At 45.4% G+C, this 25,060-nt stretch overlaps 1 protein-coding gene across 1 annotated transcript in view; it reads left to right on the top strand.

The window, feature by feature from the left end:
• The first annotated feature begins 4,472 nt into the window (after nt 1-4,472).
• The window catches only part of zeb1a (zinc finger E-box binding homeobox 1a), a 48,780-nt gene continuing 28,192 nt past the window's right edge, over nt 4,473-25,060 (top strand). The window contains exon 1 of the mRNA XM_053438561.1: nt 4,473-4,589. Within this exon, the coding sequence (XP_053294536.1) occupies nt 4,532-4,589 (58 nt within the window). The 5' untranslated portion in view covers nt 4,473-4,531. The remainder of the gene's footprint in view (nt 4,590-25,060) is intronic.

Here is a 25,060-nt window from a genome sequence, read left to right as displayed (position 1 = left end):
ACATGTGAGAAGTTTTGGGCAGTTTCTCTTTTTTTGTGATCTAATGTTTATACAAACACATACAAACACACAAATGTCTTTCTCCTCTGAGACTTCTCATAATACCATAACAAAATGAGGCATGAGGACATGTTAGCCAGGTGGGGGTGGGGGTGGGGGGTCTTTAGACGTACATGGTCATTAATAGTTTAACACTAACAGGTTCAGGGGTTAAATTCCCTGTTGTCAGATCCAGCTTCACTCTTAAAGGTAGAACCCCTGCTTCACGCATCACAAAGGAAACTGCTGATGAAGGAATAAAAAAGGAATTCAGCCCGAGGGTGAAGCCGCTCTTCAAAGAACAATACTCACAGTCGATTGGCCGAGTCTCGTCAGAGAGATTTCCAGCAGAAAATACAACTGAAAAGAGGAATAAAGGCCCGGGAGCCCCCTGAGCCTCAATATTCATGTCAATACCAAATTAGCATTGAATAACGGCGTCCATTTCCTCTTTCACTGACGATCACCTGTAGAGACGTTGTCATGTAGCACAGCACTAAAGCCCCCGAGAGGAGAGGAGCCTGTGGCCCTTCATATCCTGTCAGTAGGAGATTCAATTAAAGCATTACTGTTGTGTCGCGGGGGGGGGGGGGGGGGGTCAGGCATTGTCACTGTTCCCTCCATCGGTCACAACTTTCATTTGAGCTAATTCCACAACATTTAACACACAACAAGCAAAACTCTGATATTTGTGACATTACCCTCACAGTATCTCTCTCAGTGTACTTCAAAAGTTTGACCATGTTTATTATAATGGATCTTTGTGTATTCTGTGGGTGACTGGATAATGAAGAAGCACATTTTACCTTATAATGTCTATTGTACTAAGAGCAGTGATCATAATATATAATTTACTTCAATATGAAAACATAAATACCACAATTTAATGTATAACTGCACCTTGGGCCTTGTCTGCTGTAGAATCCAGCCTCTTGTGCTTTGGTCGGTTCATGTGCTGCCATGATAAGAACCTCTGTGCTGGTGGTTCTCTTGATATCAGACACTTCCTCTAATTGTCAGAGGTACAAACTTGTCTATCAATATTTCTACCCCTTCACTACCATGTGCAAACTTCTCATATTGTACAAATATAGCATTTATTTCTGAGGATGTAGAGAACAGACACTCCAGAGACCGACCGGATTCAAAACCTTCACAGACACGGGCCAATATTAAGACTTTTATTTTGACAAAATAAACTAAATATGTGCATTTATTTTAGTTTAGTTGTATTTGTGTGTTTGTAAATTGCCATCATAGTGGGACTAATAAAGGTGTATCTTATCTAATCTTATTTTATTCTATCTAATCTAATCTTATTGTTTATAAATGTGTTTAATCTGTTACATACCAAGCCGCAGTTACATTTCCTTTTTATACGGGTTTGATAACAACATGTTAGGAATAGTTTGTACTCATCATCTCAAATATCACGATCTAAGATTTATTTAATCTCTTATATCATCTGCCCCCAAAATCCCTATAGTATATATAGCTTTCAAAATAACTAGTGTAAATCTTAATACTCTTGTAAGACTTGTTTAAATTCTGGTAAAAGAAATTGTGAAAGTTTCACTTACTTCAAGCTGAATTGCAGAGAAATACTTTATGTTTAGAAATTACCTGCGACTCATCAGAAAACCCACCCCCCCCCGGCTCTAGATATATTTGACTACAACACACATTGTGCTGATCTCAAACATCCAAGCAGCGACCAGATTACCGGCGTGCGATCCACAATGAAACACCCCCCCCCCCCCCCCCCCCCCGTCTCCCTCCTGCATTAAAAACCCACATAATCCAATCCATGCTCATTTATGTTCCCACTGTCGTGTCAGGCGTGTGAAGGCAGCACGGCAACAATGAAACACCTTTGAACAATGCACATAATCTCAGGCTTTCAGTCCCTCCTGTTAATCCTGCAGTCTAATTTCAACATCACCCCCCCCCCCCCCCGCCCCCCCATCTTCCAGTGTCAGAATATGCAGAGGAGGCTTGTTGGTTGCTTGTTGTTGCACCTGGTGCGTCGGAGCTGGAAACCCGATCGGCCGGCAGGTACGAGAATAGCTCGACGGCCGCGTGGAGGCAGCTCCCCTGACCTGAGCTGAACTGTCATTGAACTTCTGTCCCCGCCAAGGACACAACAACAGCCCTGTGTGTGTGTGTGTGTGTGTGTGTGTGTGTGAGTGTGTATTTCTGGCCTCGAGTTTTCTCGGAACTCGCTGCTCACAAGGTCTTGACATTCTGACGCCTGACAGGGTTTTCTTTCTTTTAAAGGATTCACAAGTTGGATTTTAACGCCAAATAAATCATCAAAGGATCAAATAACTTAACAAGGATGTCCATCTTGATTTCTGTCTCTGTAACGTTTATCGGCCTCATGTCATACTCCACCTGTCCAACAGATGTCCCCGGACGTTTGACCTTCAGATCCATCTGCTCACCTGGTTTCCTGTTCCCCTCACTGGAACTTCCACTCCCTCCTGCACACCTGCTCCTGCTGCCTTCATCTGCTGCCCTGTATTTACAGTTCACCCGTTAGATGGTTTACAGAACTCCTTTGTTTCTCTTTGTGCTGCTCGTGCACAGAGTTCAAGTTACATGAAGTGTCTGCACCCGACCTGTTGGCGTGTCTGTGGGCTGACCTCATCATCACTGGAACCAGCCTTCATGTGGCCACGTCCTCAGTGATGTGTGTAATTTTGTACTTTTACTGAACCGGCTGCAGGACTCAACCTTGTGCCCTGCGCTAACAGGGGACCTAACACGCGAGCTAACAGGTGGTCCACTCAAACCTTTGGGAAGGAAGTTCGTCTTGTTCTAGTTTTAAAAGTCTAGTTGAGCAGAATCAGAGTCCTACATGTCTGGAGTCCCTTCTCTTAGAGACTGCCTGCAGTGACCGGTGGTGTCACAGGCCCGTGACCAGGCTCAAAGGCTCTCCTTCAAATCCGTCCTTCCATTCCCGAGCAGCGAAGGATGCGACTGGTAAATCCCTGTCTGTCGGATCTATTCCAGGATTGATAGCATGCTGGTGACGAAGCTAACGAGCTAGCTGCGCAGGCTGCCAAGCTGTAGTGAGTGCAGACGCTCAAAGTAGCTAACGCTGCAACGGAGACAAGAAGCTAGTGACACAAACAGGAAAGTCTCAGGAGACCAGACTGTGGACTAGTCAACTTTTTAGATTAAGACTTATAATAACACAAAAGTCTTATTTCATTCATATAACTCTTTGTTTAACTTATAATTATATTACTCTTTATGTACCTCTGCTTATTTTACAAACAAATACAGGATGAAGTAGTTGTAGAGGAGTTGAAACTATCTCCAGCTTATCAGCTAAAACAATAAACTGTTGTATCAGTAAAAAACAAATATGCAGCGGAGAGGGAAGTACTCAAATGTTTTACTTAACTTCAACAGTACAAATATATACACAAACATTTCCACAAGTAAGAATCAACTAAGCACCACATCAACTTTCCTACTTGAGTATAAGTTATGACATGCTTGCTGTTAACTATACTAAGTATATTTATTGAAGTATTAAAAGTACAAATACTCACATCTGCCTTTTCCCACATATGTTTTCTGCTGATTTAACACATTGGATATTTTTTTAAGAATATTTCTATAAGCTTCTTTCAAAGTACCTAAAAAATAAATTAACTCAAGAACAGTGATGCAGCTAATGTACTTTTGATATTTTGTTCAGAATATTTATATGGGCAACTTTGAATAATACACCAAAATCTATACCAGTTCCACTTCAATGATTTATAAATTTTACTCATATAACTATATAATATTGAAGAATATTGCGGAGTATAAAGTACATATATATATATACGTATATAGTGGAGTAAAAGTTAAAAGTACTCAGTAAAGTACAGATATAAGTAAATTAAACACAGTCATTGCACTATTTCCAATTCCTCAATGAAATAAAATAAAAAATAAATGACTCAACATAGCTGATTAAGTACTTTTGATGTTTTCCTAACATTTCTTCTATAAACTTCTATTTTTCTGACTTTTGTTTTTATTATAGATGTTTCTTTAACATTTATCAAACTGGTTCTTTCTCTTGACAGAGACCCTGAACTCTTCCTCTGCTCCCGGACACGTGTCTCTCTGCTCCTCTCTCCTTCACGTCCACCTGCAGACGAGCACTCGGCCGCGGAGCACCTCCTCATTCCGGGCATCGAGGAGGAGGCATCGAGGAGGAGGCAGCTCGTGCAACATGCGCGAGCACCACAAACAAACCCATGTGCGGCCGGTAGGAGGGGCCACGTGCTGAGGTGTTCCCAGAAGGTGATGCCGTAAAGGCGACCAGTGTGTCGCGAACCAGGTGTTTCCTGCGCGAGGGGGAAGGTGATGTCGTAAAGCGGACGGGGTGAGGAGGGGGTGAGGAAGAGGAGGAGGAGGGAGGGAGGGGAGGAGGAGGGAGGAGGTGACGAGCGAGCGGCTGCGTTTCAGACTCAGCGAGAGGATCATGGCGGATGGCCCCAGGTGTAAGCGCAGAAAACAGGCCAACCCGAAGAGGAGCAGCGGTAAGTCCCAACTCCTCCGCCGCCGCTTCTGAGAGCTCCGGGCCGGCCGCCGGAGCCGAGCCTCCCCGCTGAACTCCTCCCGGAGAGTTACCGGGAGTGAGTTGGGGGACGTTCCGGGGAGTTTGTGCGGACTCTCCGCGTCCCAGGGTTTGGTGGTGGTGGACCGTTATACCTGGCTGGCTCCTCCGCCTAGCGGTGCATGGGGGCCGCCCGGGAGGAGTGAACCGTTATCCTGCTATAATAACCCGAGGAGCGCGTCCCTCTCCTCCGCGGCTTCTTTCCTCAACACTTTTTCTCTCCATCTTTGTTTCTCCACTTTTCTTCCACTTTCCCACGCAGAGCGACTCTTGGCGGCAGGTTGCGGGGCTTTCTCATAACAACGTGGCCCGTTCTGCGCAGTTTGTAGTTCTAATAAGTGGATGGATTTTTTTTTTTTTTTTTTTCAGGGCGAGGTTTTTTGTTGCGGGATTAGTTTTCCCCCACTCGGGCCCGGACGCCTCAGCTTCTCTGTCCCGGTCAGAATAATATCAACTTTAGCTGCTCGTGCTCGGCACCGGACGGGGAAACGGGCTGTGGCCGCTGATCGCAGTGGCTTTGCTGCATGGGGTTTGGTTTTTAATGTGGGGTGCACCGCTGCTCCGGTGATGGGATGTTTATTTTATCTCCACTTCACCCCTCCCTGCTGCGACTGCAACACCACATGTTCCCTTTAGTGAAGGTAAGAGTGTTGATCCTCCACTAGAACCGTTATTTCCACCTTTTATGCGCGTTTCCTTATCATCTGCACCAGTTTAGCTTCTTTTTTTTCCCCACACTGGGTTAATGGTTTTCTGCTCGATTCTCATGCAAACTGCGCACAGTGCACATGCTCGAGGAGCTGCTTGTTGCACATGTGTGAAATGCTGCAGACGAAGGATTGTTTTTTTGGCATCACTGTGGAGGTTCTCAGGAGATCTATTGCCTCTGTTATCTCGCTTGGTGTTTGATTTGTCGCGTTTAATGTGTTATAATCCTCTAATAGGGAGTTTATCCTCGTGATTCCGTTAGAAAGACGTTAGAGAGGGTGCATGTGGGCTGAGGCTACATGTGTTAGAGATAAAGATGATAAGAATAACACTTGGTTGGTGCGATAACTTTTAATTAGGAGAATGTATTTTTCACGGTTGCACCAGTTTGGCTTCGTGAATCCTGCGTATTTTCCTTTTGAACATCATGCAACTCGCTTCTAATTCACATGTTCGACTCTGTGCATCTGTAAAGTCGGGTTAGAAATTAGAAATGTTGTTATTTTAGGGGGGGGGGGGGGGGGGTTCTTTTCGAGGGGAGACACGTGGGCTTGCATTTCTCTGCTATCTTGCCTTCTGTTGTTTGTCTTGTGTTAAATGTGTTATAATCCTCTGATACGTGGAGTTTATCTTCACGATGCCTCTGCAAACATGATGTTTGAGTATAGGTGCGTGTGGGATGAGACTCATCCTGGGTCCATTTGTTATAGATAAAGATTATAAGAATATAATTTCATTTGTGCAATAACTTTAAACTAGGACAAACCCTCTGGGGGATGTATTTTTTCACGTGTGCACCAGTCTAGCTTCGTAAATCCTGCATTTCTCCCGTCTCACTGTGGTTTTCCCTCTTGACCATCGTGCAAACTGCGCAACGTGCACATGTTCGACTGCTGCTCCGTGCACGTGTGAAATCGGCTGGGATATGTTGTCTCTTTTGGGGGGGGCTTCATCGTACTACTTGGTGGTGGTTGTTTTCGTGGTGCTTTGGGTGTAATAACCCTTTAATAACACGGTCCTACGACAGCTGCACGTGGTCTGGCTCTATTTTGAATATGGCAAAATATAACTTTAAACGCAGGTTGGTGCAGTAACTTTAAATTTAGCCGAAGCTTTGCAGGGAGAGTCCCTCATTGGACGCTTTCTTACCTGTACACCCCCCCCCCCCCTCTTACGTGGCATCAGCCTATTAAAAAACAGTGAATCTGCACAGATCTACCGCGATGAGGTGTGTTGCTTGAGTCGAGGGGCTGGAAAGCACCTTACCCCCCCCCCCCCCCCCTTCGCTCTCCTCCTGCTGATGACGACACGACGGTGACTCTGTGCGTCCGTGCAGGAGCCATCATCATCATCCTCATCCTCCTCCTCCTCCTCCTCCTCACCGCCACCATCATCATCCTCATCATCATCATGTTTACCTGCACGCACGGATAACGGGAGGGGGGGGCTGACCAATGGCCTGGACATAATACAAAAAAGAGAAAGAGAAACGCGTAATAACACCTGCGGCTCTCGACCGTGACCGGAACCGCATCCGCCTCCCGAAGCCTCGGTGTCTGCGGAGGAGCAGAGACGCAGCCGCTCCAGATGTCAACTTGTGCAGGTAGAGATGATGATTGTGTAGTTTTTTTTTTTTTTCCGCATGGACGCTCGCCTCCCTTCTTCATTCTCGCGGGATGTATCTCATCGACACGCATTTTCTGACCCACTTGTGCATGTTTCATCTCCCCCCCTTCTATGTGCGGGTTTTTTTTTTATTTGTGCGTGGAGCCGTTTTGGTCGAGCGCGTCCTGCAGCTGTGTGTGTGTGTGTGTGTGTGTGTGTGTGCGGGGAAACGAGCGGTGCACAAGGTGGCTATTCCTCTTTATCCCTCCATCGTGCAGCGAGTCAAAGCCTCTCCATCCATTGTGTTGCGGTAATTCCGGAGACAAACGCACGCTGCGTGCGGGGAGGGGGGGGGAATGGCGGTCAGTACCATTACTGCAGTGAAGGCGGGGTTGCTGCTTTTCTCTGGACCGGAGACAGCCAGGTAGACGCAAGGTGATGCAACACCTATGAAGGTGCATTTTAACTGGTTTCCTCGTGATATCCTCTCCGCTCGGGGCAAACACACACGAGGGGAAGTCATCCTGAGAATCTCATCTGCTGTGATTTCTACTAAATATGATTTTTTAAATGAGATTATATGGTGGGGGGGAAGGTGCGCATCTTGGTCCATGTGATCAGCTGCAAGGGAGAAACTCGTCTGCGTGGTCTTTTCATCTCTTTACAGCCTCGCTCACCTTCTGTGTTGTTTCTCCTGATAGTGATCAGTTTTCAGCCTCGTGACTCAAACCGCTCCTCCACGGACACACTTCACCTCTTTGAATTTCAAAGCGAGCGGATCAGGGCCAAACATTAGCCCGAGCTAATGCACCATGACCGGCAGGCTGCCGTCACCACGATGAGGCTGCTGGTTCACAGGAAGCTCCAATGTGCTCTGATCAATTCAGATGGGTTGATATTTATAATTTGCTCTTATTATGACTCAGACTAGAAAGTGAGAAAACCTTCTATTTGTGGACATGTCTTAAATTACATCCCATAATACTAATGGGACCGTAGATTCACTTCACTTTATATATTTTAATGCTTTTAGGTCATTTCTGAGCCTACTAACAACATTTACATTTATCATTGTCCAAATAAATAAAATCATAATTACCATGTCTACAAATAATCTTTATTGATATTGCATCTTTCAAAACACAATAACAAGGGCCTTCACAAATTCAAGGTAAACAACAAGACACAGTTAAAAAGCAAACAATTAGAAACCAAATAGAGCACAGATATAGAAATGTAACAGAAATATCAGAAAGATAAACATTTAGATTTAAAAGAGGACAAGGAGTTTGCATGAAGGCTCTCCTCAACTTGATCTGTCTAAATAGTGGGAGTCCTCACAGGGAAGTTTATAAATTGTTAGATAATAGTGAAAAGGGCCAATTTAATTCCCCTGCACCTAATATTTAATAAGCTTCCAACATTTCCCAGAGACTTATGTCCTTTCTGGTAACATGTATTTCCCCTCTACTCTGTACTTTACGGTAGAGGGAGTTTCCCCTTTGACCTTATGCCTGGACCACATGAGGTGTGTGTGTGTGTGTGGGGGGGGGGGTGTTGGCAGATATTTAATGGCGGTGGCCGTGTGCTTCAGTTGATGAGTTCAATTAAATAAACTGTTAAAAGTAAATAAACTAAAGTAATTTAAGATAAACATCATCTTTGGTCTTTACTGTTGAAACTTCTCCGGTGATTGAAACTAGTGAGAAACATTTCAGACTCTGACTTCTCCTTGAATATCTGGAGCTTCCCTGGCAGTCAGCTTTTCACCTCCATCTCCTTTAAGCCATAAAAACCTTGTAGTTTGATCTCATCCGTAACGAGCCCCCATTGGAGTTTGTCTGGAGACTCATTTGCTCACGCCCCCCCCCCCCCCCCCCCCCTCACACTGCGCTGTTACGTTGTGCTTCCCAACTTCAAATGTTTCTGCTCTCGCCTGTCTCAACAAACAAAAGCCCTAACCTGCCTGGTATTAATGGTGGTTGACAGTCAGTTGCCCTTGCTCTACTTCTTCTCGGAGATGATTTCCCCTCCAGGCAGCAGCTGTAAACATGTCAGTGTGTAAAAACCCAGCGAACGAGTGTCATCTCACCATCGGCCTGCAGGGACGCCCCTGAACTTTCCCTTCTCCCTCACTGCACTCGCCTCAATCTGAGTCTGCCGTGCATTTAAGGTTAAAGTGAGTGGAGGCAGCGTGCAGGGCTCATAAGATTGTTGTTCCTGTGTTTTTATATGTTGTGCGATAGCTCATAGAGTAGAGTAGAAATATGAAGTCATCTTTGTTTTTGCATGAATCCCCCTGCTGCTTTGATGACCTCATCCTCAGCGCCGCCACATGCCAGGCGTCTGCAGCTCCAGTGTAAATGGCAGGTGTTGGCCCTCGGTGCAGACCAGGGCCTGTTGCTGCTGCTGCTGCTTCAGCCTCGCTCAAGGTTCTGTCATCCAACGCCTTTCCTATCGCGTTTAAGTGCTCCATGTGTGTGTGTGTTTGTGTGTCTGTGTGTGCGTGCCCTCCGCTGGGCTGTAATCTAACACAGCAATTTAGGAACTCCAGGATTGTGGCCTGGTGTTAACATACCTCTGACAGGATAAACACAGCGGCCTGCTCTCCGGCTCCGAGGTAGAAGTTAGCCAGGGCTGGGCCCCTAGCAGCGTCTGCCCGGTGGAGGTCTGTGGAGAAATGGAACATGTGGTACAACCTTCAATTGGACATGTTCAAGTACATGGACTTTACATGTCGGCCTGTACACAGTACAACAACTTGTATAAAGTGTTTTAGCAGCTGTATGCTACTCACCCTGTATGGCCTGGCTCAGGAGAAACCATTTAAAAAACAAATACATGCAGAGAATGAACGTCATAGAACTTCTTGTATCATCTACTCCAGTTTGACAGTCATACCTGAAAAAAGAACCCACGTAAATCGAGGAATTCAAACCAATTACTTACTTAGAATTCAAACCATAGTGTCTGTCAGTGGTAGTGCAGCTCGACTGCTGTTATGGAATAAGGCTGAAGAAGTGATAATAGCTTTATTATCCAAGTGAAACTAATATTCTAATAGATTCTATTGGATCAGTAGATTGAAGCTCATTCCTGACATCTGTACTTATTAAATCAGTTCACGCTGATATTTTAAAGTGAACCCCTCTCTCTGTGGAGCGATGGGCTCTTTGATCCACTTGCTGTTCTCTGATGCTCGGATGTCAAGCGTTTTTTCTTTGTCTCTCCGTTTTAAAGACTGAGATTCGTCTGATCTTACTTCTTCAGATCAGTGTTGAATTCCGGTTTAAGACCATCTCATGTGTTGTGTCTGTGGCAGAGCTCCACAGCCTCGTACAGTGCACTCTCCTAAAGGGAAACAGGGATTCGTGTGAGAGCTGCAGTGTGTTTCGTAGAACTCTTCTGTCTCGGTGTCTGAATGAAGCATTTTTACTTGAGGTCACAGGGAGGTGCTCCAGTTACGCTTGTCTACAGAGCGGAGGAGTCATGTGAGTGTCCTCCTCCCCTGAGTTAATACTGATCTTAATATGATTCACCACAGGCTGGATTCATGCTGCTGAGCTCACACAATCAAACTCATACACGATAATAGATGTTAGGATATTGTTTATCAGGGAAGCCGCACCCTGATTTTTATCTGCACGTTCCTGTGTCTCGAGCTATTGTGATATATTTGTTTAAATAATGTATTTATAACTTCTAACTTCAGTCATGTGCGACTTGAGTGTAATGTGAATATTAATGCACATGTCCAAGGGTCAGAGGGAAGTGGTCCTGAGTGCTGTTAGACGTGGTCCTGGTCAACAGTAGCTGTTAAGTGATCCATGACCACTGGTCATTCATGTTGCTGTGTGTGTGGGTCTGTGTGGGTCTGTGTGTGTGTGTGTGTGTGTGTGTGTGTGTGTTGTTTCCTTTGCCCAAATGGGCCTGTGGCATGACAAAGCACTACAGGATGTCTTTAGCGAGTCAGCGTTAACCCCTCCCATTGCCTTTTATGGTCCAGAGGGGGAGGTGCGTCAGGGCTACTGATGCTGCTGCTGTGACTAATTGAGTAATGTGTGTGTGTGTGTGTGTGTGTGTGTGTGTGTGTGTGTGTGCTAGCATCAAGGTGGGAAACAGCTACTTTCCTCCAGGCTTTGCATAACAACACAGTCCTTCTTGTTTGGATTTACATGCATTAGCACGATGCCTGTGAGGGAGAATCTTCCTGCTGCTGCGTTTCAATTAGGAGACGTCAGCTGATGAAGGAGCCTCGACACATCAGACATGGACGGTTAAAGGCAGGTCGGGCTGGTGCTAATGTTTTTACACTCAAACCAAGTTAAATCAGATGATGTATTCAGAGCCGGATGATGACAACACGGAAGTTGAACTTCCTCAGAGCGAGATGAGAGAAACCAGCACAGCTTGGTGGATATAAATAGTAACGAGTCACTTACACCTCGTTTCAGTGAAAACCTCAAAACCATCAAGTAGGTTATTTGTGTTTTACTGTTTCCTGAGGTGAAGCGTTTGAATCCTGAGTGGCTGATACCGATATAAGGTTGTAGAAAAATGTCCAATAATGATAATTTGGTGGATGATAAATAATTAAAAACAGGGAAATTATATTTTAATTCCCACTTGATATTTTTCTGTTAAATCCATAATCTAAACCCAAATACAATTAAATATATAGAACATCTTTTCTGAATCGATTATGCTGGAAATAATAGGTTTCATATAAACAAATATAAACGCAGATCCTGATGTTTAATGCTCATATCAGCCAATATTTATCAGCTAAATATTAAAGCAGTCAGGTTCTAGTCAGTATAGAAACTTAATGACAGGTTGACGGTGAAGGGATGTTTAGAAGAATCTGAAACTAGGTGAACAGTGTGGTCAGCAGATTGGAAGCCACCCCCCTCCAGCCACCAAGCCAGTTGTCCACATAGAGGTCAGAGGTCAGTGGAGCAGGCCTGGAGCTGTGATCCTCCATAAAAACACAAGAGCCACATGTCCTATATGAGGCTCTGTGGCAGTGAACAGTGTGTGGATGCTGATGGTCAGTGAAGAACCACGTTATGACTTGGATCTGGATCAGGAGGCATAATAGAACTATTCGAGTTATGTGTGCACCAAGAGAGCTGCAGTAAAAACCTACAGGACGATGGATCTTGAGGAAAATATTAAGAAGAATTAATTTGCTGTAGCTGGCTTTATAATCCATAAACTTCCTCTGTATCTAGGACACGTAAATGGCTGTTATGACACATTCAAAACCAAAACATGAATACCAACGTCACAGCACAGAAGGGAGCTGTGTTTGGGTGGTTCTAAAGTTCGTCAGTATAATTAATGTCCTCGAGAGAAATCAAGGATTTTTTTTCTGGTTGATTAAAAAACACATTTGAAGCTGTAATTTTTAATCAGAGATATTGAAAGTTTGAAGCTGCTTTGCTGGTATAAAGATGCGAGACAGATGCCATGTTGAGAAAAAGAGGAAGAAGATCAAATCCAGTGCAGTCTGCTGTGGTAAATCATTTTATTGTGAAGCCAAATCCTGTTTTAAACTTACAACGCTTCTTAAGAGTTGTGTTGTGAAGTTTGCTCGCTGCCGCCTACTCTCAAAAAACAAAAAAACAAATGTGGAACCAGAACTGAAATTTACCTCCAGCGCCACCGGTGCATCAAATCTCAGAGGAACTGCCAAACTTCTTTTCTTTTTAAGGTGGTCTAACCCATTTCCACAAGTAACCTGCTCTGCTGAGGCCTTTCATCGTCCTCATTCAGCCACCTGAATATTCATGTGTTCAAGCAGCTTCCCAGCAGGGAGCAGCTCACATTTTAATCTACACTCCTCTGTTAACCAGAGCTGAGCTGGGACCCGGCCCATTCTGCTGCTGCTGCTGCTGCTTCTGACCAGTATCCACCTCTAATGATGTGCCTGAGAACTCCAATACCAGTTCACCCAGCAGCAGTTTATGCACACGCTCGTCCGTTTGTGAGTTTGTGTGATTGTGGGGGTTCTGCGCTCATGCAGGCCAGTGTGTGTCAAAAGAAAGAGCCTCATTCAAAGTCCTGTGTGTGTGGAAGAGAGAGGCGGGGGGGGGGGGGTTCACTCTTTTCACACTCAGCTGGTGGGAAACTCCTCTCCTTCTCCTTTGGCGGTGGCACAATTTGCATATTCTTCCTTCTCGTCCAGTCTCAGTTTGTGTTCTTCCTCGTGCTTCACCTGAGAGCAGGGCCGAGGCTGGCGGCTCCTGGAGCTCAGTGGAAACCAGTGAGAACCAGTGAGAAGGCAGCCCCGGGGCCCAGTGCTCGCCTTCAGGCACGACACCGAGCGACGGCTGAGGGCGCTGCGCTGCTGAGACTCAGTCCAGGCTGAATCCGCTGAATGGTAGAAATTGAAGAGGAGTGCCGCTTGCCAGTGACGGGCTCCTCACTTTGATTCGCTTCCATTTCAAACTGGGACACATCTCGGAGGTAAACCAGTGGGAAACAGGTGCAGAGCATTTAAAAGAAGAAGAACGTGAAGCTGAGAGGAGAGAAGGAACTGGAAGAATGAAAATAAGGGAAAATACAAGAAAATAGGGAAACAGAACAAAGATGAAGCTCAGTTTATCTGAATTATGGATAACAAGATGTAAGAGTCATTCAGTGATGGAATCAAACATGAATGAAACGATGGGTCAGATCATCGATTAGTCAATGGACAGAAAAATCATTAAAATTAACTGTTTTGATCCACCGTCATTTTTCATCCCTTATAAACAATTCTTTTTTCTGTTTTCTGTTGGTCCAGCTTTTTTCTTTCCAGTGGTGAGAATTTAATGTTTATATTTGGCTTAAGTGAATTCATTTAGTTTGTAGAGCATCAGTCGAACAGTTTTTCTAACATTCCTTCCACAAATTAATCAATTGACAGATAGATGAACTGATATTGGACATAATCAACAAGTAAATTCCTCTATTTGGACAATAGATATGTTCACAGGGGAATTATTTGTTACAGTAATTCTAAAAACCACAGACAGTCATTATAAAGCCACGAGCCATACCACAACATTCTCTGAAGATCCCTGTGATTGAATAGAGCCTTTTAAAAAAAGATAATTGGGGGAGGCCACCTCCCCAGCAGCCCCAGTGGTCTCAGGAGACATAAATCAGGAGTGGTGGGACAGGTGGGTTATGAGGGGCCTGGACCCACTAAAGACACCCCAGGGACCTCGGGGGGGGGGGGGGGGTCCAGCAGCAGCAGGACAGGTGGGAGCTGAATGGAGAATTAGATTAGAAGCACAGTGCAGAGATTTATTTCTCCTCCTCGATGCTTTGTGTCTTCACATGTGTTTCACACGGGAGGAGTCACACAGACATGGAAAAAAGTTTGATGACATTTCTCAAGAATCTTTTTCTATGCTTACTTTAGGGACAAAGTCAAAGTGGACAGAACTGCAGCTGGGACATGTTGCACTGAATGAAGAAGAGGAGGTAGTTTGATGAATATTATAACCTTCTTTGACCGAGTTTCAACAAAAGCGGAACTTTTCACAAAGAGAAGATTTATTGACTTGTTGGATCAGACTATTAACTGAAGTGAGACGTTCCTAATAAACTGACAGCTGAGGGTAAAGGAAGTCGGCTGAAGGAAAGTGTGGGCTTCCTATTCACATGCACTTTCATGTGGTCGAGCTGTTTTTATCCAACACGTATTTAAAGACCAGGTGTGAACAGGGTAACTACATATGACTGTATACCGGGGGTTGTGTGTTTGTGTTTGCGTTGTGTGTTGAGCTTTCTCTTTGTGTATTTTGATGTTATATTGGTTTTAAAGCAGGATGGATGTGGAGCTGCTGTCTCCCAGGTTCCCTCTCCCACCAGGCAGGATGGATGGATCAGAGGATTTGATTAGAGGCCGAGTGCAGAAATGTGGATTCTCTCTTTGTGTCTGTCCTCCACCCTGCGTCCTGTGGGCTTGATTTGTAGCGCGTGGACCCGGAGATATGATATATGGCGCTTGTGAAAACAAAATGAACCCTGTGAGAAAGAAGAGAGAGAGGGGCGAGACACCTCTTGCTTGCAAACAAAGTATGCAGATCTATTCAAACCCCTTAATAACCTGTCAGCGTGCATTTAGATTTGTTTGTTGATGCAGGGGAACATTAGGAGTCATCCTTTTGAAATCATGCAGGCAAATTCACGGTCGGGTGAAAGAGAGAGAGAGAGAGAGAGAGAGAGCTGGAGAGGCGGAGAGAAAGGGAGCGTTGTTATTGAATTACAGGTGATGGTTGCTAATTGGGCCCTCCAGAGGTTGTGTGTTTGTGTGTGTGTGTGTGTGTCTCTGTGTGTGTGTGTGTGTGTGTGTGGCTCAAGGGATGCAGAGTTGATGAAGCTGTTAGGGTAAAGTGCGGGGGCCCCAGTGCGCTCCCTGAGTGCTGCAGAGGCTGTCCTGTCCCCGTGGAGGAGCGCTAATGGAGGCCACCCCGGCCCTGATGAATTACACCCAGTCTGGATGGATGGAGGGATGATGCTGCCGTAATTGAGGCGGCTGCCAGGAGAGAGGAGAGGCTTCTTTCTGATGAGCTGCAGGCCTGAAGCAACACGTTCATACCAGATACTTGACAATAACTGCATCACCCCCCCCCCACACACACACACACACACTGCTTCCTGACAGGGTGTCGTCGGGGCCCGAGCGTCACACTGCACCAGCTTCTCTATCTGAATACATGTTGTTCCTATCTCTTGATTCACGTGACACTGTAGTGACTCAGCCTGCAGCCGCTCCATGAAATTTAAAAAATGTGATGTCAAGGTCCCGGGGGGGGGGGGGGGACATCCTTTGTTGCTCAGGAAGCAACGCTCTCTGTTTCCTGACGCAGCGGTTGAGCTGAAACGATTTGTCACCAGATAGATTAATTTATACAAATCTAATTTATAATGATTTCAAAATAATCCATCGAGCAAGAGTAACAGATATTTGAGGATCCCTCAGTCTTAAATTGATAATCTAGATGTCATTTTGAGCCTTGTGGAATTGTCCTTTTCACTATTCTTCTTCTTATAGATCAAACAATTCACAGACAACAGAGGCAGATAAATCAAGAATGAAAATCAATAATTTCGGATCGTTCGAGCCACGTACACTGAGCATATCTCTTCATATTGTTCTGAACATATTATCTCTTCTAATTTACCTCCCTTTTGTGATTGTTGCTCTCCTCTCGGCTGAGTGTTCAGGATGTAGGACACCGTCTCTTCCCTGAGAACACCACCGTGTTTCTCCACTTTGGTAGATTTGTGTTGATCAAAGCAGATCTGGCATCAGTGTGGAGGTGTCAGCTGTTCAGTCTAAGAGGAGAGAGAAGACACAGCAGACTCGTTTCTCTGTTTCTGCATTTCCCTTTTACAGAGAGATTCCACTGTAGAGCTGTTAATTGGACGTCTCGTTAGTTACTGAACTAAACGAGGGTCTGATGGTTGCTGCTCAGTCTACTGCCACTGACTCAAATCACCTTTAACTACTATCTGTCAAATACTTTTTAAGCTGCAGGGCTTTTCTATTAAAAAGTTACGGAACTCAAGTTATCAACCACAAACCATTATGTGATGGTGTGGCCTGTTAACTTAGTGAGTGACGGGGTTTCCTCTGTACTGGTGTTGCAGCAGCAGCGGTGGCTGGGATCACTGGAACTCTATTGTGTTTGCTAAATGTTTATTTAGTTGACAAAAAAAATGACCGAAATCATATTTAAAGTTTAACTGTATCTGCTCACATGGAGGCTGGTTTTTTTAGACTATACCGCAGCCGGCCACTAGGGGACAACTCCAACGATCTGGCTTCACTTTTCATCATTTTGTCATTTATGTGCCATTGACGTGCAGAACTTGTAATTTCCTGCTCTTATCAAAGTGGGACCCTAAAGCAGAGGTGGACCTTTTCCTTTTTGGGTTCTTGTTGGAGGAGCATTGGCTCGTGTGCAGCTTCCTCAGGCTGCAGCGTCTCGACTGGGTTTCATCACCACTGTTTGTTTTCCCCTTTCTGTTCTCATGCCTCTTAATACGAGTTCAGAGATAGTGGGAGTTGATCTCACCAGCTTGCAGTGTGTAGACGTGTGGAGGCTCATTAGTCACCAGTTGCTTTGGCCTCACAGCGCCTCACGGAAAAGACAGAGGGCTCGACAGCAGGAGCGTTTATGATCGGCTAAATAAAATCTGTGAGCCAACAGATACTTCGGTTCCAAGTCGGGCTGCATTTCCTGTTGATTCTGATTTAAAGCTAGAAAAATAATACATTTGATCAACCAAGCAATTCTTGTTTTAAGGATAAATGTCTGGTTCTACCTTGTTTTTTATTAATTTGGCTTTTCTTTTCCTCTCATATACATCAACTTGTAAGATTCATTGAGAACGGTTGGATTAATCGATAATGAATATAATCATTAGCTGTGGTGCTAATTTCCTAACGGCTATGCTCTTGAAGTAAACACATGCTTCTGTGGAAAATAATCAAGGGGCTTATAAAACTAATTAAAGCTGATGGAAATATGGAAAATGTTCATGAGATGTGACCGAAAACCGTCTCGACTTTCCTGGAAAAATCTGCCCAAGCGCCGCTCTTGCCAGGTTCCCCCCCCCCCCCCAGTGACTCAATCCAGCGTATTTACAAAGTGTTCCCCGAGTATTTATGTTCATAGTGTCATAATCAGATTTGTCTGGCAACACAGCTCTTAAAATAGAGCCTAAACAAACAGCTGAAAATGAGAAGAAACAAGAAAAATCCAGTATTTGCTCTAAGTATGTGTTGGTTGTGTGTGTATTGATGTGTGTGTGTGTGTGTGTGTGTGTGTGTGTGTGTGTATCATACCTTGCCCAGCGTAGCAGGTGTGCCCGGGTTTCAGCCCCATTACAAGTCTCATAAATACCATCTGACACTGTTACAGCAGGCAGGCTTCAATATAAACCTCTTCTCCTGTGGCGTGAGCATGCAGACCTTCAGCACAATTATATTATACCACACTTCAGGGGAGGAAAGCTACACCCCTGCCCCACCCCCCCCCCCCCCGGCCGAGCGGCTCCGAGCCCACAGCGCTCCTCTCGAGCTCCGAGTCTCATGACTGTGAATATGAGCTGCTTTTATTTCTGTTTAAATCACTCTGGGGTCAAAGCTGTTTTTCTTAAAACCGCAGCATGAATTCATTTGACTCGACCTCATTTGACCTCTTTATGTTTGGTTATTTCTGAACGTGGAACCTTCTCCGGGGCTGAAATGTGTGATATCCACCATGTCACAGGTTTACATCAGACGTGAACTTCATCCAAAACGCACACACTGTATATCCTGTAACTATAACACAACATTTGTGACTAGAAGGTGTCATAATAATAATAAGTATTTGTCTGGGATTCACTCTGTGCCTGTGCAGCTCTGCAGCACTTCTCTCTCTCTCTGCTGCCTCGTGTGGTGAACACTTCAGTCGACCGGAGAACTGAACGTGCTTGACATTCTGCTAAACTGTGTTCGGAAGGTCCTGCCTGTCCCTGTGTTTTCCTTCCCCCTCCTCCCTGCATTGTGTGACTGGGTAAACAGGCGCACACACACACACACACACACATCCCCACACACACAATTGTCTATATCCTCACAGACTGCCTGCACATCCTGGGAGTTTGCTTTGTGCGCCGGCAGGCTCAGGTTTATGCCTCGGTCTTTTACTGCCTACCAACCACAGAACAGCCTTGACTTGTTTATTTTTGATGTTTTCCCCAAACACACCTGTAAAAAGGAAAGTAGGCTTGCATCTCATTATGCTCTCAAAATAGGCCGGCTGCTCGTGGAGGGTTTGCACCGCTCCATCCTTCCTGTGCTCAGACATGAGAAGTTGAAACAGTTCATCAGATATCACAGTTTGATCTGCTTGTGTTCAAGTGAATAGACCAAAGATCCTCTCGGATTCTTTCTGAAACGTTCCCTGGTCGTGTTTTGGATTTAAAAACCCAACGAGCTTGTAGCTGTGCCCCCTGCAGTCGTCCCAGAGGTTCAGCTGAACTTTCTAATCCAACGGCTCCAAGCATATGGTGGTGGTCCTCCCGCTCTGTGCCACTCCCTCTGCATCTCCTCTCTGGTACCCGGGCACCGTCTCATCTCCCGGCTTGACGCTCGCCCCGCTGACAGACGTTCAAAGCGAGCTAGCTAACCGGCCCGGCCTCCAGACGGCAGCGGCATGGTCTTCATTCAGCGAGGACAGAACTGCTGTGCCAGCCGAGGCCCGGTGCCAGAGAGAGATCCCTGCAGAGCGCGCCGCCGCAGCTGCCAACTCCTGACATACAGTAGATGGGTGGTTTCTGTGCTGGCGCTGCCAATAATACAGTGGTCTGATTAAGTGATATGATGTAAGATGGTGGGAGTTTGAAGTGACCGGCTGGGTTTGGAAGATGGAGGTATCGGGGGTAGGTAAAGGAGAGGAGAAGATGCAGCTCTTTGCTGTGATTAAAAAATTTGGCTTCAGACTGGACACACAGACCAATTCATAGAGAATCAATGTTGTAGGAGACTGAGACTTTGCAATATTACAATCTCTAATATTTCGATTTTGCTTTATAAGGAGAAAAGTTAGAAGTCAGGCTTTATCCAACTTTTATTTAAACTGCCAATTTGTTGAGTTGTTGATTCCTTTTTTATAAATTATGATATTGAAGTTATCTGAAACTTTAAGACACAGAATCTTCCTTTGCTTCTCAAATGAGTCGTTTTTCTGAGATATAATAGATTTGTTTACGTGTGATTATGAGACAGATTCAAACAAATCCTTCCGTGTTTGGATTTGTTTCCCTGAAAGCGAGTGACTTTCCAGGAGTGGAGTTTCTGGAGAGCGACACAGATCAGATGAACGCCTCACCCTCCTCATCTATGTCCTTAGATCAGGAGGCGAAACCAAATTAATAAAGACAGATCTAAACAATTCCATTAAGTTTTTGTCAGCTGATATTCAAAATGCACCAGAACAGCTGCAGGGACACACAAGTTGTTGTTTCCACTCAAGTGTGTATCTCCTCTCTTTTCTCAGCCGCTCACTCGGGCCACAGAGAAAACCCTCGGACTGACGTCACCTTCCAGCCGACCTCGGTTGGGCCCGTCAGCCAAGGTCAGCTGTGATAATCCAGTTTTACATTTTTTGATGTGACAGCCTCTCACCTCTCACCACAGCGCCGATACAGAAACTGGTGTGTGTGTGTAGCAGAGGCAGCTCCGTCTCACACTCACACACATAAACACACAAACAACCATGTTTTTACACATCACAAAACTCAGATTCAACCGATTCTAAACGGCTCTTTGTAATCAGGGAAACAGTCGACAGCTCTGCGACCTATTTCCCAAGGAGTTCTCTGGCAGGGGGAGAGCCTGTGTGATATGAATACTGAGCAGGTGAGAGGAGGAGGAGGAGGGAGGAGGTGCAGGAGAGATGGTGGAGAGCAGGAGATCATGACCACATCAGTGCAGCACCAGCCGACAGGGGCATAAAACAGGCTGACAGAGATTATTATTGATAAGCTGGAAGAGTTTGATCCTGTTGATACGCACAGTGCACGGCCTTCAGAGCAGTTTGAGGAAGAGGACAGATTAACTCTGCGGCCAGAATGAGAACCACAACACCTACAGTTTAACCACAACTTAATTAAAAATAACGACAAAAGAAAATCACAACAATCTGAATTGGTAAATAAACCATAATTCGGTTTAAATAAAAAGTTAATGCCGATCGTCTCTGGGTTTGTTTTGTGAAACAGAAGATTTCAGTCTGTGAAAGACTCACATCAGCTGATTTGTGTGTCTAATCTCTAATGTGATCATCTCGACCGAAGACGTTTTGTGACCTGAGCACTTGTGTTGCAGAATTACCTTCTTCAGTTTATTGATCCTGATCTTTGATTAGCTGAAAGCCTCCACAATGACCTGCCTGCCTGCAGGATATTCTTTCATTAGCTCCAGTGAATCACAAAGCCTAATGGATATGAAATCAGTGCAAATACATTATGAGTTGCAATGAAAGCTTCTGGGTGTGGATTGAGACAGAAGAAGTGTCGGAGGTAACTGAGTCCTCTCCTCTGCAGCCGAGCTTTCACCCGAGTGGCTCTGAAGCTCCACCTCACATTATGTTTTATGATAATCGTTATATTATAAATGGTTTTTAAGGCTGTGACAGGCAGAGGGTGAAGCTCAGGGAGTGGAGACACTGGTCTGTGTAATTAAAGACCTACTAGGTGAACCTGAGCGACACGTCCAGTGAGATAACCGCGGTGGTGAAGGTCAGTGGAGACGCTGTTTACACACGGAGCAGAAAAAACTAAAGTGTTTCTCTGAACTTTGAGTTTTTCACTTTCACAGACGACTCAGAATCGCCTCTGTGATCTCTCTGTAATCTGAGTCAACAGTTTGACTCAGACACCCCCCTACACTCAGAGTGGAGAGTGACAGGAAAGATGGAGGACGGAGGAAGGTCAGGGGGGGGGGGGGGGGGGGGCTGGGCCGGGTGTTAAAGGTCACAAGGACCCGCAGGACCAGAGCGATAATGTGGAACATGCATCAGTCCACTGAGCTGCCCGGACAGATCCTTTCTGTCACTTTGTTTTCTAATATTTCCCTGATCTAATACCTGAACGATGTCTCCTCCTGCACGCGGGGGTCAAAGGTCAAGATCACCGACATTACAAGAAGGGATTTCCTGTGAAGGACACCGAGGCGTGTAGGTGTCCCTCCACTGTCCACCAGGACACCGCTGGTCTCCAGAAGTCACCCTGAAAACAAAGGCTGCGTTCAAACAATCATCTACATTATGAATAAATCTACCACTTTCCTGATGCAGACCAGGATTAGAGCATATGTGTTTAATCCAGCTGGGTTTCATGTTATAGATGAGAGTGTGAGTGGATGTTTGTCGCTGGTGACCTGTGTGTGACCTGGGTGTAGGTAGAGGATACATGCATTCCCAGTCAGCTGGGATTGGTTCCACCCCCTTCTGCGACCCTAAAGGGATGTGATCCAGATAATGGATGGATGTGTAGTCGTCTGCAGAGAGACTGTGTGTGTCTATGCTGTGGGATTGCCTCATGTTTTCCTTCAGTTTCTCTGATTTATTATCACCAGCCTGAGAACTTTCCGTGCTCTTCCGTCATAAACTTTCTGAATGTTCAGTTTTTGGATGTTAAATGTGAAATCTCACTGGGAGGGAAGCAGGAGGCAGTAAAATGTGGTAACCTGTCGACAGCCCCGAAACTGAAAAGTTCTACCGGAGGAGTTTGATATATGAGATCTTTATCAGTCCGCTGCTGGCAGTGTGAACGCATGGATGAGACTCAGACACCGCTCCACACTTGGAAAAACCAGCGTGCAGGGAAACCAGTGGGTGAAATTCCGATGCTGGGCACAGCGATGACCTAGATTTGCTCCCACCAGTATCTGTCACTCCGGCAGAAACAACACAGGATCCTAAGGGGCTGCAAATACAAATAGCAAATCCCCAGCACCGCCGAAGCTTTACAAAAGTGTCATCCGCTGCATGTCTGTGTGTCTGTTGTTTGTTCTGCTGATCACAAGGTGCACAGTGCTGTGTCTGTGTCTGTGTCTGTGCACGGCAGAAAGAGAGAGAGAGTGTGGCGTCGGCACATTTCACAGGAATCTGGGGCTGGATAACAAGCTGGTTGGAGGAGTCCTGCTCCAGATGTGCACCGGGTCTGAGAGACGACAGGAACCCAGCAGCTGTTCACCATGGTGTTTCTATATGATGGCATTTGGAGCGTTTAGCTAATATTTATACATATATATACCCTGATTGATTTGGGTTATGTTGAAAGAAAATAAATCTGTGTTCAAGGATCAACACAAACAGAAATCAGGCTGGTTTGGTACAATCTGGAGAAACTGGTAAAAATGACATTTATTTATCTTTGTGCTGTGTCAATAAATTGTTTAGTGAATTAAAAACTATTTGGTACATTTCAGAAGCAAAAACTATCCAAGCTATTAATAATATTGCTTGGTTAAAGAAAACTAAAAACATTTGAATATGTTATCCTGAGTTCTTAAGTTTTTTTTTGTAGATTTTATAGATCAAGATCAAATTTATTATGATTATTATCAACCACTTTAAGACAAGGTGACCTACTCAATCATTTTGATCACATTGACAGAGGATCTTTATCAGAACTGTCGATTCAATGGTAGCAGCTGTTTTCTAGATTATTCCCATGAATAAATAGAAAAGCATAAGAGGTATTTGATATGAAACTAAAGACCTTGGGCTCATTGATATATCACAGTCGACCTTATAGCAGTGAGATGAAGGCATGTGAGCAAACAGGTTCATATATTGATCTCTGACAGAGCACTGGGCGCTTCTTGATGGTTTCCAGTACAGATCGTTGTGTTATGTCGAGGGAATAATTGGTTGATATTCAAGTGGAGTGTTCAAGTGGAGACATGGTCCAGTTAGATGAGAATTGTTCAGGTTTAAGTTAAGAAATTTGTTGGATACACACAGATTATCTTCTTGTGACCGTGTGGAGTCAAATGAATCAGCTGCTCTGGCTGGAATCACAACCATGTGATGCTTGTGTGTAGCTTGTGTTTGTGCCGATGTCACCGGGGAAGATTCCTCTGCTTCTGCTTCTGCTGCCGGTTGAACCGATTTACATTCAAGTGTTTGGCTTCAGCAGCAGCTCTGGCTCCCGCCATTGTTGCATTTCAACCACAAGCTGTCTGCCCTGCTTTCTTCTGTCCCCCAGTGAGTCATGTGGTCAAAGACCATGTGCTCACAAAACCTCCTCAGACCCCCCCCCTCCCCCTCCCCCCCCACCCTGAGGTGGCCTCTCCGTGCTTTGTCGCTGCTCCTTCCCAGTCAGTGTGCGCCGGCAGCCGGGCAGCGACCTTTCCGACCTCTTTAGCACTGATTGGCGTAGCGTGGCTCTTGGCTTGGCTGCACTCTCTCCTCCCCGGCCCCTGGTCTTACACTGAAACGTGGCTGCTCATTGAGGGGGGGGGGGCAAGAGGCCGTGGGCAGCCATCAGGACGGTGGTCACCAGCTGCACTTTCAGGTTCATCCTCTCTGAACTGCATCAGCACTGAAGTACATTAATAGAGTTTAATATCAAGGTAGATTGTAGGCTGAGTTTCTTTGGCTTGTTAAGGTCGCCTGCCCCAGGTGAGAAAGGCTAGTGGGCTGCTAGCCACGAATAACTGTACTTTCATTATTAACAAGTGAGAGAAGTTCTGTGTTGTGTCTTTTAATAGTCAATTTGTGTCTGAACATGTGAGAATACAAAGTAAAGCTCCACACAGATCCACACAAACAGGCCTGGAAGCTGCAGAGTGTCGTGAGGCGTCTTTCTGAAAGGAACCTGTTCACTGAAGGTCGAGCTGCACATGCACTGCAGTCTATTTGTGCCCATAATAAAATCAAAGAGTCACATCCATGGGATTTATGGATAATATATAGCCTGCCATGAGCCCAGGCACCATGAAAGAGCACCCGCACACACACAGACACACACACAGACACACACTCATTTAGCCATCCAACAAGATTTAATGTTTTAGTCTAACTGGAGATCTACATAAAAAATGGAATTACAAAAAGATAGAGGGAAGAATGGAAAAGTGCTAGTGTATTAGTTTCTTTTGGCTCTCTCTCTTTCTTTCTCTCTCTTTCTTTCTCTCTCTCACACACACACACACACACACACACACACACACACACACACACACACACACACTCACAGTAACAGCTGGGCTTCTTAGGTAAATTGAATCAGCCGCTCCCTGGTCAGCCGGGCTCTTGTGTGGCCCCTGGCGCGGAAACTCAAGCCATCAGATTGATTTTCTCTCTCTCTCCATCCACCTCCCCCTGATTCCTCTCGGTGTCTCACAGCTGCTCCGGCTACTCGTCAGGATCCGGCAGAGTTTGGAGCCCAGGAGGAGCGGGGGGGGGGGGGAGAGACTGGCTGAGGCCTTCTGGACCCACCGGGGTCACCGCAGCTCATCACCAGGTTCTCCTTCAAAAGCTTATGTAACGTTTCTCGTCTTTTTGTCTCCACTGG

The sequence above is a fragment of the Pleuronectes platessa genome, chromosome 13 (genome assembly GCF_947347685.1).
Source record: "Pleuronectes platessa chromosome 13, fPlePla1.1, whole genome shotgun sequence".
In the NCBI taxonomy this organism is placed as follows: domain Eukaryota; kingdom Metazoa; phylum Chordata; class Actinopteri; order Pleuronectiformes; family Pleuronectidae; genus Pleuronectes; species Pleuronectes platessa.
This window is presented reverse-complemented; position numbering and strand designations above follow the sequence as displayed.